General features: G+C 44.2%; 1 protein-coding gene across 10 annotated transcripts in view; it reads right to left on the bottom strand.

The window, feature by feature from the left end:
* LOC132388437 (gastrula zinc finger protein XlCGF57.1-like) overlaps positions 1-18570 on the bottom strand; it is a 49746-nt gene that overhangs the window by 26897 nt on the left and 4279 nt on the right. For 2 of the 10 annotated variants that reach the window (XM_059960785.1, XM_059960783.1), the window contains 3 exons: positions 17086-17262; positions 7536-7607; positions 4633-7149 (listed from right to left, as the gene is read on the bottom strand). In XM_059960785.1, coding sequence (XP_059816768.1) covers positions 5563-6996 — 1434 coding nt within the window. In that variant the 5' untranslated portion in view covers positions 6997-7149; positions 7536-7607; positions 17086-17262 and the 3' untranslated portion in view covers positions 4633-5562. Of the gene's footprint in view, positions 1-1418; positions 4603-4632; positions 7150-7535; positions 7608-17085; positions 17263-18570 lie in introns of those variants that run through there. The other 8 variants (XM_059960787.1, XM_059960786.1, XR_009510228.1 and 5 more) reach the window with 7 other exon arrangements.

Genomic DNA, 18570 nt, shown 5'->3' with positions numbered 1-18570 from the left:
TCGACCTTTGCTTCTTGGAGCGACTGAGGAGGAGAGGTGATCTGATAGACGTGTATAAGATGATGAGAGGTATTGATCGTGTGGACAGTCAGAGGCTTTTTCCCAGGGCTGAAATAGTTGCCACAAGAGGACAGGTTTAAGTTGCTGGGGAGTAGGTATAAAGGAGATGTCAAGGGTAAGTTTTTTACACAGAGAGTGGTGAGTGCGTGGAATGGGCTGCCGGCAACGACGGTGGAGGCGGCTACAACAGGGTCTTTTAAGAAACTACTGGATAGGTACATGGAGCTTAGTGAAATAGAGGGCAATGGGTAAGCCCAGTAATTTCTAACGTCGGGACATGTTCCTCACAACTTGGTGGGCTGAAGGACCTGTATTGTGCTGTACGTTTTCTATGTTTTTCTGTTTACTTTTCTTTTACCCAATTTTTGTGGAATCAACAACCAGAGGGCACCGGTTTAAGGTCAGAGAGGATTGATTTAATAGTGATCCCGGGGGACAATTATTAATCCACTCTCCCTTCCGGTTCATTGTTTAACTAACACGATGAGTGCACTGTCAGGTTGGAGGAGAAACAACTCATATTACATCCGGGTAGTTTACAACCTGATGGCATGAACGTCGATGTCTTTAACAACTACCTCCACTTTTTCTTTTCATCAGCCCACACGCCCGTCTCTTCCATTCTGTCTCCCCACTTCTCTCTTCTCCACTGCGGATCAGCTCCCTCTGGCTCCTCTTTTACTTCCTTTTGTCCCATGGTCCGCTGTCTTATCGTATCAGATTCCTTCTTTTCAGCCCTTAGCATTTTCCACCTACCACCTCACAGCGTCTCGCTTCATCTCCCTCCTCCCCCACCCACTCACCTTCACTCTTATCAGGCTTCACCTATCACCTACCAGCTTGGACTCTTTCCATTCCCCGCACCATCTTATTCCGGCTTCTCCCCACTTCCAGTCCTGATGAAGGGTCTCGGCAGGAAATCTCTGTTTTGCTTTATCCCCTCTATCGAAGCTACCGGACCTCCTGACTTCCTCCAACATTTTGTGTATGTTACTCTGCATCTCCAACATCTGCAGAATCTCATCGGGACAGAGTGCAGAAAGCAGAGACGACATCTGGTCTCTTTAATGTCGAGGAGGGCACACCCGCAAAACTGGAAACAGTAGATGACCCCAACAAGCACGATGTTGAAAAGTTGCCTCAAATGGAAGGACTGTTTAGGACCCTGACCAGTGGTGAGGAGAGTGGTTAGGTACATCTCTGGCACTTCATCTACTTGCAGTTGGCGTCCAGCCCCGACACCCCTTCTTATCGTGGTGATTTACCACAATAACAGGACCCCCTGATTTGCGGTGTTACGAACCCCGTAACTGGGTCACTTACCAGCAAAGATAGAGAGCTCCGTTGAAGTCTGATGGTACTATTTTTAACAGTATTTATTAGAAAAAAATACACAAAAATAATATCAATGCAAACATACAGATAATATACGTCGTCAATACTAAATCTAAAAGTGCGGGTATAATAATAATCATTAAGAAATAGCTCTTTCGTTGTCTAGGGGATAATGTATTGTCCGATGGAAATATAAAACTCACTCAGTTCATTCAGGCTGCAGCCTTTGGTTGGAGTCAAGAGAGAGATTTTTAGAAACTTGCCAGCTTTTCCTTTTTATGATTTCGATCCATCGAGAGTTCCGTTGGTGTAGCCAGTCGTTTAGCTAAGCCGTTCTTCCGTGGTGAGCCCGCCAACCCAGGCAAGGGAAAGGACGCACGCGAGCCCCACCGGCTGTCGCTATTAAACGCTGTCACGGGATTCCTAGCGTTTCTCCTGGTGCGTCTGAAGGGGTTGTTCCCCAGACCCTCTTTTATCCTTACTCACGGGGATTCAGATGTCAGTCAGGTTGGGATGATGCAATCCCTCAACCAGCCCACTCTGGTCATTCCCTGAGGGCTTCAATGAATAGTTCAGTACTCAATACACAATTCCGTCTCCCAGAGACAATGGCCGTTATCCGTGGCTTTGTCTTGTGGAGGCCAGGACACATTCCAAACCGTGTGTATTCTGGACGTCTCTCTCTCATTTCCTGGGTCCCAGACCCGAATTAATAGCGATCTTGCGATTCTCAAAAATGAGGGGGCTACTTTGTACCCTTCGGCCCCTCAGAGTTGTGGCACATTCGTAACAGTGGACTCCATTGTCACCAGGTGGCGCTCTGCCGCAATAACGCTGAGAGACAAAAATGTGACGCTTCAGCCTGCTGAAATGTTTATTCAAGATTCAGGGTTGTTTAATTCCATTTCCAGCAGACACATGTAAATGAGGTCGAAATAATTATTACTCCGGTTCCAATGCAACACAGAAACACAACAGTAACAACATATATCCACGGCTTATATACTGTGCACGGATTGATGGTATGTTCATAAAGTGATGCTCGGCATAGGATGCCTGCATTTAAGATGACAGACAGGAAACGATAAAGCAGAGGTGTTTGGTGTTGCGGAAGGCTGGGTTAGAGGGTAGAGATATTTATCAGCTTTACTGCTTGGGAAAAGTAGCTGTCCCGGAGGCTGGTAGTCCTGGTGAGGACGCTGCATATCTACCCCCGATGGAAGAGAGACAAATAGTCCATGAGTCGGATGGGTGAAGGTTGATTGTGAAAATTAGATTGGTGCTTGATCTCAAGAGAGGGAATTTGGAAAATACCAATGAGATGCCTTTCAGAACAGCTTGGGATTGTGCAGCTGGCTGGTGGCGTAGTGGCATCAGTGGCGGGAGGTCCTGAGTTCGAATCCAGCCGGCACCCTTGCATGCTCTACATCCATGCTGGTTTAAGAGCTGATGATCTCTTAAAAAATATCTCACCCGGCAGAAGGCAAATACAACAATGAGAAGCCATTGCTGTAACTAGCCTCGCACACGATTTCCCAATACGTCAGAGGAAATCGCCCGCTAAATTGAAAATCCCAGATGTGACCTACCTTTCCTTTGCAATTGTGCCCACTGCGGAAAAGTTAATTCTGGAATGAACCAAATTTGATTGGGGAGCTTTTGGTAAAGGGAGCAGGTGATAATGATAATATCATGACTGAATTCACCCTTCACTTTGAGAGGGGAAAGGTAAAACAAGATGCATCATTATTAGTGGAGTGAGGGGAACTACAGAGGCACTGGAGAAGAGCTTACCAAAATTGATTGGAAGGCTACACTGGCAGGGATGATGGCAGAATAGCAATGGCAGGAGTTGATCCACTTGACACCCTCAGGGTTGAAGAGAAACACATCATATTCCAACTGCATAGCTCCAACCTGAAGGCATGAATATCGATTTCTCCTTCCATTAAAAAAAATCACAGCCCATTGCCTTTCCTTCTACTTACTCCTGAGTAACGTGACATTGCACATTCTGACCACTGACATCTGGGACTTCCATACTCCTGCCAGTGTCTTCCAAAGAGTACGATACTTATTCAGTTCATCAGCCATCACCTTTCACCCTCTCCCCATTATTCCCTCTCCAGCATCATTCTCCAGTGGCTTGATATCCATTTCTGTTTCACTTTTACATTATATGTACCTGAAATTAAAAATGGTATCCTCTTTAATATTACTGGCTAGCTCACCTAAGTATTCCATCTTTTCCTTCTTAATGATTTTAGTTGCATTCTGTTCATTTTTAAAACTTCCCAATTCTCTAACTGCCTGGTGACTTTTGTTCTGTGCCCTCTTTCGTCTTTATGTTGTCTTTGGTTTCTCTTAGCAGCTACGGTTTTGTCACCTTACCTTTAGAATACTACTTCCTCTTTGTGATGTGTATATCCCGTCACTTCCAGAAATTCCAGCCATTGCTGCTTTGTTTTCATCCCTGCCCGTGTTCTTTCCAAATCAATTTTGACCAAATTTTCTCTCAGGCCTCTCAAATTATATTTTTATTCATATCTGACATTAGTTTCTCCTTCTCTAATGTCGGGGTGAATTTGATCATATTAAGATCACTTGTCCCAAAGGGTTCCTTGAAATTAAGTGACCTAATTAATTCCGGTTTGTTACATCACCCAATCCAGAATAGCTGATCCCCAAGTGGGCTCAACCACGAGCTGCTCTAAAAAAGCATCTTGTAGGCAATCTAGGAATTCCTCCTCTTGAGACCAACACCATCCTGATTTTCCTAATCACCTGCATGACAATCCCCCATGAATATTGTAACATTGCTCTTTTGGCACTCATTTTCTATCTCTCATTGTAAATTGTGGACCACATGATGTTTTGGGGCCACTATACAATTCCATTCAAGGATTTTTTTGTACATTTGCTGTTCCTTATTTCTACCCACAGATTCTACACTACCCAACCCTATGGCCTCCTCTTATCTAATGATTTTATTTAATATTTTACCAACAGAGCCACACAACCCCACTACTGGCTTGTTATTTCACTAAACATATAAATATCTGGGAAACAGGAGAACCTGCAGATGCAAGAAATCAAGAGAAATTCACACAAAGTGCTGGAGAAGTTCAGCAGGTCAGGCAGCATTTATGGATGGGAATCAACATTTCCGGCCATGACCCTTCTTTGGGACTCATGATAACAACGTATCTGGAAAATCAACAAGCATAAACAACAGAATGTAGTGCAATATTGGGAAAACCTTTGACAAAATTTATTTCAAGGCTTTAAAAAACTGTGGAACAGAGCTCTATGCTCAACAAATACAACAAAGGCAATAAACACTTCCATCAATACCGACATTGACTTTTTTTAATGAAAATATCTTAGTCCCATTTCAATCAGTAAATTTTACAAAGATAAGTAAGAACAGAAATGACAAGTTTAGAAAAGACTACTTACACTCAAACCCACCTAGATTAACACTTCCTTGGACAGAAGGAGGAAGAGGAATAACGCACATGAGAAAAAATAATCACATAAGACCATAAGACAAAGGAGCAGAGTTGGCCATTCGGCCCATCGAGTCTGCTGCACAATTTCATCATGAGTGGATCCAATCTGCCCTTCAGTCCCATTCCCCCACCTTCTCACCATAACCTTGGATGCCCTGACTACTCAGATACCTATCAATCTCTGCATTAAACACATCCAATGACTTGGCCTCCACTGCTGCCCGTGGCAACAAATTCCACAGATCCATCACCCTCTGACAAAAAAAATTCTCTGATTCTCTGTTCTGAATGGGTCCCCTGCAAACCACAAGTCATGCCCTCTTGTACTAGACTCCCCCAGTCACTCTCGAAATTGCATTCAGCAATGGGGATGCATTCAGCCTGCAGCTTATTGAAACTTTCTCCCCAATGTGAACCCGGTCATGTGTTACAAGGTTAGATTATTGAGTGAATCCCTTCCCATATTCACAACAGGTGAATGGCCCCTCCCCAGTGGAACATAATGATGCAGCCTTGGTGGAGACGGTTGAGAGAATCTCTCCCCAAAGTCTGAGCAGACGATCAGTGGTGTGAACTCGCTGGTGTTCTAATAGATGAGATGATCGTGTGAAAGCCTTCCCACATTCACAGGTCGACGGCCTTTCCCTAGTGGATCTCACTGGTGTGCCTGCAGATCAGATGACTGAGTGAATCCCTTCTCACTATCTGAGAGGGTGAAATCCCTCTCTGCAGTGTGAACTGACTGGTGTGTCACTAGGTGAGATGATGTGGTGAATCCCTTCCCACAGTCTGAGCAGGTGAACAGCCTCTCCCCCGTGTGAACTCGCTGGTGTGTCTGTAGGTTGGATGACTGAGTGAATGTCTTTCCACAGACTGAGCAGGTGAATGGCTTCTCCCCAGTGTGAACTGACTGGTGTCTCCGTAGGTGTGATGCCTGAGTGAATCCCTTCCCACAGTCTGAGCAGGTGAACAGCCTCTCCCCCGTGTGAACTCGCTGGTGACTCTGTAGGTTGAATGATCGAGTGAATCCTTTCCCACAGTCTGGGCAGGTGAACAGCTTCTCCCCAGTGTGAACTTGCTGGTGTCTCTGTAGGTTAGATGACTGAGTGAATCTCTTCCCACAGACTGAACAGATGAAATCCCTCACTGCAGTGTGAACTGACTGGTGAGTCACCAGGTGAGATGTGGTGAATCGCTTCCCACAGTCTGAGCAGGTGAACGGCCGCTCCCCAGTGTGAACTAACTGGTGTGCTTGTAGGCTACCTAACTGTGTGAATCCCTTTCCACAGTCTGAGCAAGTGAACGGCTTCTCCCCAGTGTGAACTCGCTGGTGTGTCTGTAGGTTGGATGACTGAGTGAATGTCTTTCCACAGAATGAGCAGGTGAATGGCTTCTCCCCAGTGTGAACTGACTGGTGTCTCTGTAGGTGAGATGCCTGAGTGAATCCCTTCCCACAGTCTGAGCAAGTGAACAGCCACTCCCCAGTGTGAACTCGCTGGTGACTCTGTAGGTTGAATGATCGAGTGAATCCCTTCCCACAGTCTGAGCAGGTGAACAGCTTCTCCCCAGTGTGAACTTGCTGGTGTCTCTGTAGGTTAGATGACCGAGTGAATGTCTTCCCACAGACTGAGCAGGTGAAATCTCTCACTGCAGTGTGAACTGACTGGTGAATCAGTAGGTGAGATGATGTGGTGAATCCCTTCCCACAGACTGAGCAGGTGAATGGCCTCTCCCCAGTGTGAACTCTCTGATGTACCTTCAGTTCAGATGACTGAGTGAATCCCTTCCCACAGTCCGAACAGGTAAACGGCCGCTCCCTGGTGAGAACTCGCTTGTGAGCCATTAGGACAGATGACCGAGTGAATCCTTCCCCCACAAATTCAACAGATGACCAGCCTCTGCCCAGTGTGAACTGACTGGAGTGTCCACAGGTGGGAAGACTGACTGAATCCCTTCTCACACACAGCACAGGTGAATGGCCTTGCCAGTGTAAACTTGCTGACATACATTCAGTTGAAATGACTGACTGAATCCATTCCCACTGTCTGAGCAGATGAATGGTTTCCCCCCTGATTAGAATGATGGACATGCCAGTAAGTCAGATGACAGAGTGAATCCCTCCCCACAGTTTGAGCAGAAAGGATGATCGAGTGAATCCCTTGCTCCATTTCTTAAATATCTGGACAGAGACAGCAAAACTGTATTTGAGATTTCAGTAGACAAATTTCTTGTCATTTGTAACCTGTAAAAAGATTTTAAAAATCCATCAGTGGGTGTAGAATAACATTTCAGATGAGATCACTTGAGTTGTCAAGGTATGATCTGACATCACACTGTTACAGTGAGGTTCAATCCAAGTTGGATGGAGAAATCATCTTCTAACTGGGCAGAGTGCTGGTATCTGCAATGAGCATTGAATGCTCTGATGTTCTTCCTGTCTCTATAAGAATGGGGCATTTTTTCCATCTCCAATCTGTGACCTGCCTCAGTTTGACTCTCTCCATTGGCATTATTCCCTGTTCCCACTGAGCTGCATGGGTGCCTGGCCCCACAGTAACTGAAACACTCTCACACAAATAGCCAGCAGTGCATTCCACACACCCACCACTCTCTGTGTAAAAAACTTACCTCTGACATCCCCTCGGTATCTATTTCCAAGCACCTTAAAACTAATGTCCACTCGTGTTAGCCATTTCAGACCTGGGGAAAAAAAAACTCTGGCTATCCACACGATCAATGCCCCTCATCATCTTATACACCTGAAAACGGCTCGAAACATAAAAAAGGAAAGTGTACACTGGTTTGAGGATTTCTTAGAAGTACACAACATTATGAGGGTATAGATAGGATAAATGCAAGCAGCTTTTTCCACTGAGGTTGTGTGGGATGACAACCAGAGGTCATAGGTAAGTGGGGAAGGTGAAAATTTAATGGGAACATGTGGAAAAGCTCTTCACTGGTCATGACAGTGTGGAATGAGATGAATATAAGTAGTGAAAATCAGCTCAGTTTCACCAGTTAAAGGAAGCTTGGATGGGACCCTGGGTGGTAGGAGTATGGAGGGTGATGGTCCCGGTGCAGGTAGTTGCATTAGACCGCTTAAATGTTTTTTGGCATCGTCTAGATGGGCCAAATATCCTGGTTCTGGACTGAACTTCTCCATGTTTCTGTGATAGAGATGCTGGCCAAACTTGTTTGGAAGGGAAAAGGTAGGAGTGACAACGGAACAGCAATGGCTGGAGATTCTGGAGCAATTCGGGAGCTGAGTGATCGATACATCCCAAAGAAGTGGAAGCATTGGAAAGGCAGGAGGACATATCCGTGACTGAAATGAGAAGCCAAAGCCAACATAAAAGCCAAAGAGTGGGCAAACAAAAGAGCAAAGACTATTGGGAAGCTTTTAGAAACCAACAGCAGACAACTTTAAAAAAAAGCCACATGAGCTCAGGGTGTGGAGTCCTGATATTGTCATCATTAATGGGTCTTGGTAGCACCCAACAGTCTGAAGCATTTGGAGGAACAAAATATCCGGGGCCTCAATATCTCTTGAAAAGCAAGGTTCCCTGCACCTGTAACTTTTCAACTTTTATTTTGGCAGGCACATACAAACCCCACACCCTCAAAATTTTACTTCTGAAGGCCTTCCACTTACAAGAACTGTGTTGCCAGGAACGAGCCTGTTCCAAACCACACTTGTCAGATGTTTCTGATACCATCAAAATTGATCTTTCTCCAATTTAGAATCTCAACCCATGGTCCAGACCTCTCTTTTTCCATATTTACTTTGAATTTCATGGCATTATGAACACAAATTCTGTCACCAGCCCTGGATCATTTCCTAACAGCTTATTGTACACTTCTATATCAGAAATTCCACGTACTGATTAAGGGCACATTTGACAAACTTTACCCCATCTAGTCCTTTTACAATATGGGAGTCCAGTCTATATATGTAAAGTTAGAATCACTTACTGAATCAACCTTTGTTTATTGGCATTGTCTGCAATCTCTCTACAAAGTTGTTCCTCTAAATCCCTCAGATTGTTGGGAGCAACCAAATTCCAATAATAACTACAGTATCATAATTCCCTGTCCTGAGCTCATCTGGCTTTCCTACGAGGCTTCTTGCATTATGATATACACAGCTCAGCACATTCATCGCACCATGCTCAACCATTTGATTGCTGACTCTATCTGAGGTCTGAACAACATCTGACTGGTGTCAAGATAACAAACTCTCCCACATTGTCACATAAACAAAGGAGCTGATTGTGGATTACAGGAGGACTGGAGACAGGCTAACCCCTGTTGACATCAATGGATCTGGGGTTAAGAAGGTGAACAGCTTTAAATTTGTCAGCATAAACATCACCAAGGATCTCACATTGTCTGTACATACTGGCTGTGTTGTGAAAAGAGCACAGCAGCACCTCTTTCACCTCAGATGGTTGAAGAAGTTGGGGACGGGGACCCGAAATCCTAAGGACTTTCTACAGGGACACAATTGAGAGCATCCTGACTGGCTGCATCACTGCCTGGTATGGGAACTGTGCTTCCATTAATCGCAGGAAACTGCAGAGAGTGGTGCAGACACCCCAGCGCATCTGTAGATGTGAACTTTCCACTATTCAGGACATTTACAGGGACAAGTGTGTCAAAAGGCCCAAAGGATATCGGGGGCCAAATTCACCACAACCACAAACTGTTCCTGCTGCTACCATCCAGGATACGGTACCACAGAAAAAGGACCAACAGGTTCTGGGTCATCATCTTCTACTAGGCCATCAAACTGATTAATTCATGCTGATACAATTGCATTTCAATGTTATACTGACTGTCCTATGTACAAACTAACTATTATAAGTTACTATTAATTACACATTGCACATTTTGGTGAAGATGTAATGTAAAGATTTCTACTCCTCATGTGCAGCAAGGATGTATCGAATAAAGTCAATTCAATTCAATTCACCCTCTCCACTATCTGTTCTGTCATTCTGGCTCCCATTTCCCCAGCAACTTATTTTAACCACATCACACTCTCCACCCACACTAGCACTAGCAAGCCTTACCACTAGGATATCAGTCCCCTCCTGTTCTGTTCCCCTAACTAATGAATTTACTATCACCCCTTTGACTTTTCTCTGTCAGGTAATCTACCCTCCCCACCCCAACAGTTTCTAAAGTGTTCCACCTGTTGTTGTGTGGGATGACAACAAGAGTTCTCTGTGATGGCTATTTAACTTTATTCCGCTTCCTGACTCTCGCCCAGTTTTCTGTGTCCTGCACCTTGTGTGTAACTCACCTTTCTTCATGTCATATCTATCTCCTGCTCCAACTCCTGGATGATCCGGAATTCATCCATTTCCAGTTCCAACTCCTTAAAGTGCAGGGTTACAAGCTGCAGCTGGATGCACACCTTGTAGGTGGGGGCATAAGGGACACTGGAGGTCTCCCCACTTTCCCACAATGTCCCCCCTAATTTGTAATGACCAGTGTGCACATAAATCATGTACCATGCATTTTTTTGCCCAGTGACATGTGCACAGTGAATTTTATACAGAGAGGTAATCATTTTCACAGCGAGCAAATCACTGTCGATAAATACTTTGATATCCCCCGGGTTTGATGGAATTCATCTGCACTCTCACACAAACTATGTAGCAGGCCTGTAACGAGTAATGAAGAATCATCTCACCAGAGCTTTTGCACATTGTTCATATGTGGTTTGCTTGCTAAATTATGCTTTAAAAAGTCAGGTTTGCAAAGATTACTCCAAGTCTTTCCACTTGCAAATTCTCCAGCACCTCTTGCATTGTCACAATAGACAATAGGTGCAGAAGTAGACCATTCGGCCCCTCAAGTCTGCACCGCCATTCTGAGATCATGGCTGATCATTCACTATCAATACCCAGTCCCTGCTTTGTCCCCATATCCCTTGATTCCCCTATCCATCAGATATCTATCTAGCTCCTTCTTGAAAGCATCCAGAGAATTGGCCTCCACCGTCTTTTGAGGCAGTGCATTCCAGACCCCCACAACTCTCTGGGAGAAGAAGTTTTTCCTTAACTCTGTCCTAAATGACCTACCCCTAATTCTCAAACCATGCCCTCTGGTACTGGACTGTCCCAGCATCTGGAACATATTTCCTGCCTCTATCTTGTCCAATCCCTTAATAATCTTATATGTTTCAATCAGATCCCCTCTCAATCTCCTCAATTCCAGCGTGTACAAGCCCAATCTCTCCAATCTCTCTGCGTAAGACAGCCCTGCCATCCCAGGAATCAACCTAGTGAATCTACTCTGCACTTCCTCAATTGCCAGAATGTCCTTCCTTAAACCTGGAGACCAAAACTGTACACAATATTCCAGGTGTGGTCTCACCAGGGCCATGTACAAATGCAAAAGGACATCCTTGCTCTTGTACTCAATTCCCCTTGTAATAAAGGCCAACATTCCATTTGCCCTCTTCACTGTCTGTTGCACTTTCTCATTCACCTTCATTGACTGACGAACTAGGACTCCTAGGTCTCTTTGCATTTCTCCTTTACCTAACTCTACACCGTTCAGACAATACTCTGCCCTCTTGTTCCTGCTTCCAAAGTGGATAACTTCACATTTGTTCGCATTGAATGACATCTGCCAAGTATCTGCCCACTCACACAGCCTATCCAAGTCTCCCTGTATTCTCCTAACGTCCTCTTCGCATGTCACACTGCCGCCCAGTTTAGTATCGTCAGCAAACTTGCTGATATAGTTTTCCATGCCCTCATCTAAATCGTTGACATAAATCGTAAAGAGCTGTGGTCCCAATACAGAGCCCTGTGGTACCCCACTAGTCACCTCCAGCCAGTCCGAGAAACACCCATTCACTGCTACCCTTTGCTTTCTATCTGCCAACCAGTTTTCTATCCATGTTGAAACCCTGCCCCCAATGCCATGAGCTCTGATTTCACTCACCAATCTCCTATGTGGCACCTTATCGAATGCCTTCTGAAAATCTAGGTACACAACATCCACTGGCTTACCCTCGTCTAACATCCTTGTTACACCCTCAAAAAACTCCAACAGATTAGTCAAGCATGATTTGCCCTTGGTAAATCCATGCTGGCTCAGCCTAATCCTATTACTGCCATCAAGATGTGCCACTATTTCATCCTTAATAATGGACTCAAGCATCTTCCCCACGACTGACGTTAGGCTAACAGGGCGATAGTTCTCCATTTTCTCCTTCCCTCCCTTCTTGAAAAGTGGGATAACATTAGCCACTCTCCAATCTTCAGGAACTGATCCTGAATCTAAGGAACATTGGAAAATGATTACCAATGCATCCACAATTTCCTGAGCCACCTCTTTTAGAACCCTCGGATGCAGACCATCTGGACTCGGGGATTTATTAACCTTCAGTCCTACCAGTCTACTCATCACAGTTTCTTTCCTAATGTCAATCTGTCCCCTCTGATATTCCTCTGATATCTTATGACCATGGCCCATCCATACATCTGGGAGATTGCTTGTGTCCTCCCTGGTGAAGATAGATCTAAAGTACGCATTAAATTCTGTTGCCATTTCCCTGTTTCCCATAACAATTTCTCCCAATTCATTCTTCAATACACACAGGTAACACCAGTTTCTATATTGGACATAAATATTTCCCCTGAACCCTCCTGAGGAATTGAGGATATATAAAAAAAAAAACCTATGTAACCTATGTAATCTCTGGCTAAAAGAATAATTGGGACTAAATATGAATATTTGAACCGAAGTAAACACTGTCTTCAGTGGTTAGCTAAGGCAGGCTCATTGCCAGTTCTCTGTGGCTTGCAGAGAGACACACTGAGAGCTGATAACATTGTATACTGTACCGTTGTTAGTTGATACCATTATACATTCTACCCTCATTTGAGTAAGGGGCGGAGGACTCACTGATAAGGACAGGAATGAACATCTGTTTGTAATTAAGTCAGGGCTTTGCAAAGGGAATAAGTGGACAGTACATCCATCCATAATTAAAACCTCAATATAACAAACTCTGTTATCTAAGTAATTAAGATTTGCAGCAACACACTTGGTGGGCATACCAGTTCAAATAACATCTTGAAATAGTGATGCATGGGGTGTACTGTGTATAAATATACGGCTGTAACCTAAGTCAGTCGACTTGTCAGATAGTGGAAGTGCTTACGTGCCTTCCCTGTGACAACTGGGGCTCAAACTCCTGCAGGAGAATGTGCAATAAACTGTGGTGTCGATAAGAAGCTTGTATCTCGAGTTTTATTCAGATTCAGCTTTAACATTTGGCATCATGATCAGGATCTCTATCTACAGAGCACTGAGAAGATGGGCTGAGTAAGCAGCTGAACCACTCTGGGGACTGTGGGGACTGACCGGGAGCCCAATAGGTATTTTAAATTTGTCGCTCACTGTTAGTTCCTTTGGATGTATGGTGCCTTGCCCAAGGCTGATCACATACCTTGACAGGATCGGGAAAAAAATCTGTCGGGAGACTAGTATAAGGTAGGCAAAAATTTTACCAAGTGGGCAGGAGGCAGTATTGGATAAAGTTTACTAAGTGGCCAGGAGGCGGTACTGGGTAAACTTTACTAAGTGGGCAGGAAGTAGACATGTCAGGTAAATTCATCAATTGAGCAGGAGGTGCCTGCTGGGTAAATTTATCTGATTGTTAATTGAGCTGGAGGCTTTGTGCCTGATAAATTACTTAGAGATAATCGGTTAATTGCAGTCAATTGATACGAGTGTGCCAGGAGCAGCCCGACACAATTTTGTGTGAGAGTTTTCTGGACAAGGAAAATGATTTTCAAATGTTCAGTGCAGCACTGAGTAAGAAATTGGGAAACAAAATGTGGCCTCGGATGGGGGGGGGGGGGGGAGCCTGGGTTATTACCTCATGAGAACAAGCAGTAAATCTGATATGGAAAAAGAACTGAGGAAAGAAGTGGAAATCGTTGAAAAGGAAATGGAAGGAAAAGGCAGATGTAAAATGGAAGTTTGCCAGCTATGCCACTGATGGCCTACTGGCTTCAGAATTGGACTTTGAGGCGAGAGGTCTCGAGTTCGAATCCAGCTGACTCCCTTGCACACTTTCATCCGTGCTGGGTTAGAGCTGGTGATCTCTTAAACAAAACAACTCACCCAGCAGAAGGCAATGGCAAACTACTGCTGTAACTTGCCTTGTACATGATTTCCCAACACCGCACAGCGGCGTGGAAGGAAATCCTCGGCTAACTGGAAAAAGCTCCGGATGTGACATACGTTTAAAGTGGAACAGTATATTATCAGCAAGTTGGAGGAATAATGGAATGGGATAGAGGTATGTACTGCAGAAGGAATTCCAAAGGTTGGGAGCCGCTAAAAGTGGAGCGTGAATGGCTGGATGTGACTTGTGGCCTGCTACGGCAGTTTCACAGGAGACCAAGCCTTTAAACTGGGGGGACAAATACCCATTATTAATGACTTACTGCTCCAATGCTTACCAACTAAGTTAGCCAACATTATTAATACAAATAATATGGATTGGCCTGACAATGACCGAAATCGAATGTGACGAGCTTCGACATATTTTTGGGACCCAACTTTCGAATCCCGATCAACCCCGAAGGAAACTAATATTCTCCTGTTTGATTCTTACTAAGAGAGAGAGGGGGGCAGAACTATTTGACTATGCAGCATGTTTACACTTGTTCGCAGCTTGTGTTTATATAGCTCACAGTTTGTTTTATTTAAGCAAGGACAGTCACAAACACAGTCAGCCAGAGAGAAAGAAAGAAGATGGAAGGTTCGAAACAAAGGGCCTAGTGGCCAAAGGCCACTGTTTGGACTCTCCTATGCCCACAAGGTGTGTTGACTATTGATCCAGCGTGTACTGAATGTGTGATTGTCACTTTGATCCATAGGAGTGGATCTGTTGGTTTGGGAGTATCCTGTGAAGACCACTTGTGCTAACCCTTGCCTGGGCGTGGTAATTCACTTGAAGAGGTACCCTTGTGACCAATCACTGTTGGTGATAATTCGTATAATCCATATGGGGATGTTGTTGGAGTATCTCGCGGCTACCACTTTTGTTAACCCTTAGCCGGATTCGGGTGTGTTATGTGGTAACCACTTGTGAGAAGGGATATTCTGTGGAAATCACTGTCGGTAATACTTTGTGTGTTGGATCTGGATTGGGAGTACCTTGTGGAATCTACCTGTGTGTCAACCCTTGCTTGTGTGGTAGTTCCTTCTGAAGACAGTACGCCTGTGATAAGCTGCTTCTGGTGATAATTTGTATGTAGATTTAGAACGACGACAGATAGAACCTACAGCGACTGTTAACCTGTCATTTATTCCATGGCTGAACTGAACTTTCATAGTTCACCATCTCAAGACTTTAAGCTTGGTATTCCCTGAGCTCAAAGGTTTGGGAGTTATATTTACACCTATGTGTACTCATAACACTTTTTAACTTTTGATTATTTTGCTTAATTTGTTATATTATAAGTAGATACGAATAAAGAGAGTGGTTTTAACATCAAAACCAGACTCCAGGTGTGGTCTATAGCTGCTGGTTCATTTAAACCAATTGGGTACGTAACAGTGCTGCTCGTGTTTATGTCTTTAAGAGGGCTCACCCCAGCGCCCAGGGGCCCCCATGTTAACACCTTTCTGTCTCTCTGTCACACCTATGCCAAGCAGGTAGAACCAGGGGCCTGCTGGGTTTGTGCTGAAATTCCTCGGTATGATAAAAGTATGATTCAAATGTCAGTAATCCTGCTCAACTAGAGTGAGGAACTATCTGCCTGGGCTTTTTCAAATAACACCCGGGGAAGAGAGTGAGGAACTGTGGTCCAGTCTGTGATGACCGTGGCTGTCAGTGTTTTGAGGGATGGTGTCTCAGGGCCCCACCAAACGGAACTTCCTATGCTGGGAAACATGAATCCTGGCCATATCTGCAGGAGCCCAGCAGCCGAGAGGAATAACTGAGACTGAGCGATTTTTGATGATAGTTTTTCTCTCCTATGGAGTAGCCAGAAATTCATGAGGGATAATCAATTTGGCTATAAGAACTTCAGGAGCTGGCCACAAGGCTGCAGGGGCCCTGTGACAGAAACACAGGCCCAAGTAACAGAAACATCCATTGAAATGATTGCAATCTGGCAAACAGTCGTACAGAATCGTACGACTTTAGATTTTATCCCAGCTGAGAAAGGGGGAACCTGTGCTATTATTGACACAGAATGCTGCACCTGCATCCCTGATGAGTCTACTAACGTTACATCCCTCTCCGAGCACACTGTAAAGGAGTGACAGCATCAAGAAAGTAGGGCAGGATTTACACGGGTTCACCAAAGGGTTGAAATGGTGATCTTCAAAGGCCTGTAAGGTAATATGTGGGGCAAAGTCCTAATCCTATGTCCTAAAAGTTGTACATATCATTGTTATAATTACTGATGTATGTTGTTTTTCCCCACTGAGAAGTCAAAGCTGTACTCAGTTGCTTTCTCTGTAAAAAAGTTACTGCTTTGTTGATCATGTAATGATCTAAAGAAGGGAATGATAAAGTATGTAAAAGGGTTAACACTTCGTTAAACTATAACAGCCTGTTTTTCTGAAAGAAACTGCTGATGATCAACAGATGTACTAAGCCATGCTGAGCCATATTTCTTTTTGAGGGTAGCGAGCTACGGTTTCAGGATGCTTATCTCCTTGTGCACTCATGTGTAGAGATAGGACAGCGTCAGTCTGTTCTGTGTGTGTGAGCCATTATGACTATTTTGTAATTTGTCTTTAGGGGCTGTCACAGTAAATAACTTTGGCTCCATCCGGTCTTGTGTGGGGGAGTATCTGGACAGATACATCTAATGTGTAAGGGGAATTGGTGGATAGGGTGGGAGCTTTCACAGTCTGTTCCTGTCTGAGTGACTAACTGAGTAAGCCCCGGGTGCTTGGAACAAAGAGTTTGTACTTTATCCGGATTCGACTTCCACTGAATGGGAGTGGTTTTAAAGGGCTGGGCTGCTGGAAGCACATTACCAGACCGGGACTGATTGCAACTGGGTCTGACAGAAGCATAACTGGTTCTTCTGGGGACATTCAGTCTCACTCCAGCTATTTCCTACCTTCCCTTGTACAGGTACGTAATGTCCAAAGGACGTGTTTATGAGTAAATGAGACTCACCAAACTTTCTCCTGACTGAATCACTGGGAAATCTGAGTCTCTTGATGAAAAGTTGTTCTCTCCAGTTGCTGTTCTCAGTCCTCGGGCCAATTCACTTGTTGCTGTTCCCTAGTCTTCAGCTGTGGTTTGCTTCCAGTGGGGGTTTTTCTTCAAATAAACTTCTCACCGCATGTCTAACTTTAACCAGAGAGATAATGAAGTATGTTAACATTAAAAAGGAGAACCAAACATTTCTGCTCAATGTTACTAAGAACAAAACTCACTGAAATTTAAATGATGAATGCAGATATAATGATCTCAGTGAACAATCTTTTATTGTCCCTCACACATCACAAAATGATATGGGATAAGAAGGAGCCATCATTCAGTCAGGAACAGAATTATGTGATTTGATCCATCTAGTCCGCCCTACCATTTACCATGGCTGATTTTTATTCCAACACCATGTTCCTGCCTTCCTCCCGTAATCCTGAGCTACTCACCAATCATGAATATATTAATTTGTGTCATAAATATACAAAATGGCAGCCTCAACCAACCTCTGCGGCAACAAATTCCACAGATCAGACATCTCTTAGCCAAAAAATTCTTCTCATCTCAGTTTTAAAGGGAAGCATCTTCATTCTGAGACAGTGCTGTCAGATCACAGACTCTGCGTCTAATGGAAACATCCTCTCCATGTCCACTGTATCCAGGCTTTTCAGCATTCGGAAGGTTTGCTTAACCATACATCCCCCCACCACCCCCACCGTCCCTCTGAACTCCATTGAGCACAGGTTCAGAACCATCAAATGCTCCTCATACATAACATCGATTATTCCTGAGATTATTTTTGTAAACCATGTTAGCAGCAATTGTACTGAACACATTTCCAGGAATAAGAGATAAATTGATACCAGGATAATTTACAGGGTAAGTTGAGATTTCTTTATTTTTCTACTAGCACAGAATGTGCCATTTCCATTTCCAGGTTAATTTCAGGAAATATAAACCATTCCAAGGTAAATGTAATAAAAAGAAACTAGAATTATCAGAAATTCTCAGCAGGTAAGGAACAGCTTTGGGAGAGGAACAAACTTTACAATTCAGGGTAATAATGTTTTGTCAGAATGACTTCAAGCATTTTCGGTTTTTATTGCAGATCTCCAGCAACTTGGGATTCTGCCTGATTTCCACCGAGTGACAGACAGAAGACAGTGAGGGGGGGATTTCGAAGAACAGTTTGAACACCAAACTCAGGGTCTATCTCTACTGTTGTAAACACGGAACAGCCCATTTACTCACAGCCTCTCCCTGTGAGGATGGAATGGGAACATCCTCTCCTCAGACTGGCAGTCATTGCTTCCAAAGGAATTCCAGAAACAAACATCTGATCCCAGACCAGAAATACTCACTCAACACCTCACAAGCCCAAGCAGCTCGATCCCTGGGTCTACTTTACCTGGATCAAAAACTGATATCTCAGGACCCAACATCACAGGCTCA

The sequence above is a fragment of the Hypanus sabinus genome, unplaced genomic scaffold (genome assembly GCF_030144855.1).
Source record: "Hypanus sabinus isolate sHypSab1 unplaced genomic scaffold, sHypSab1.hap1 scaffold_323, whole genome shotgun sequence".
NCBI classification, from domain to species: Eukaryota; Metazoa; Chordata; class Chondrichthyes; order Myliobatiformes; family Dasyatidae; genus Hypanus; species Hypanus sabinus.
Note: the sequence above shows the minus strand (reverse complement) of the source record. Positions and strands in the feature narration are given on the sequence as shown.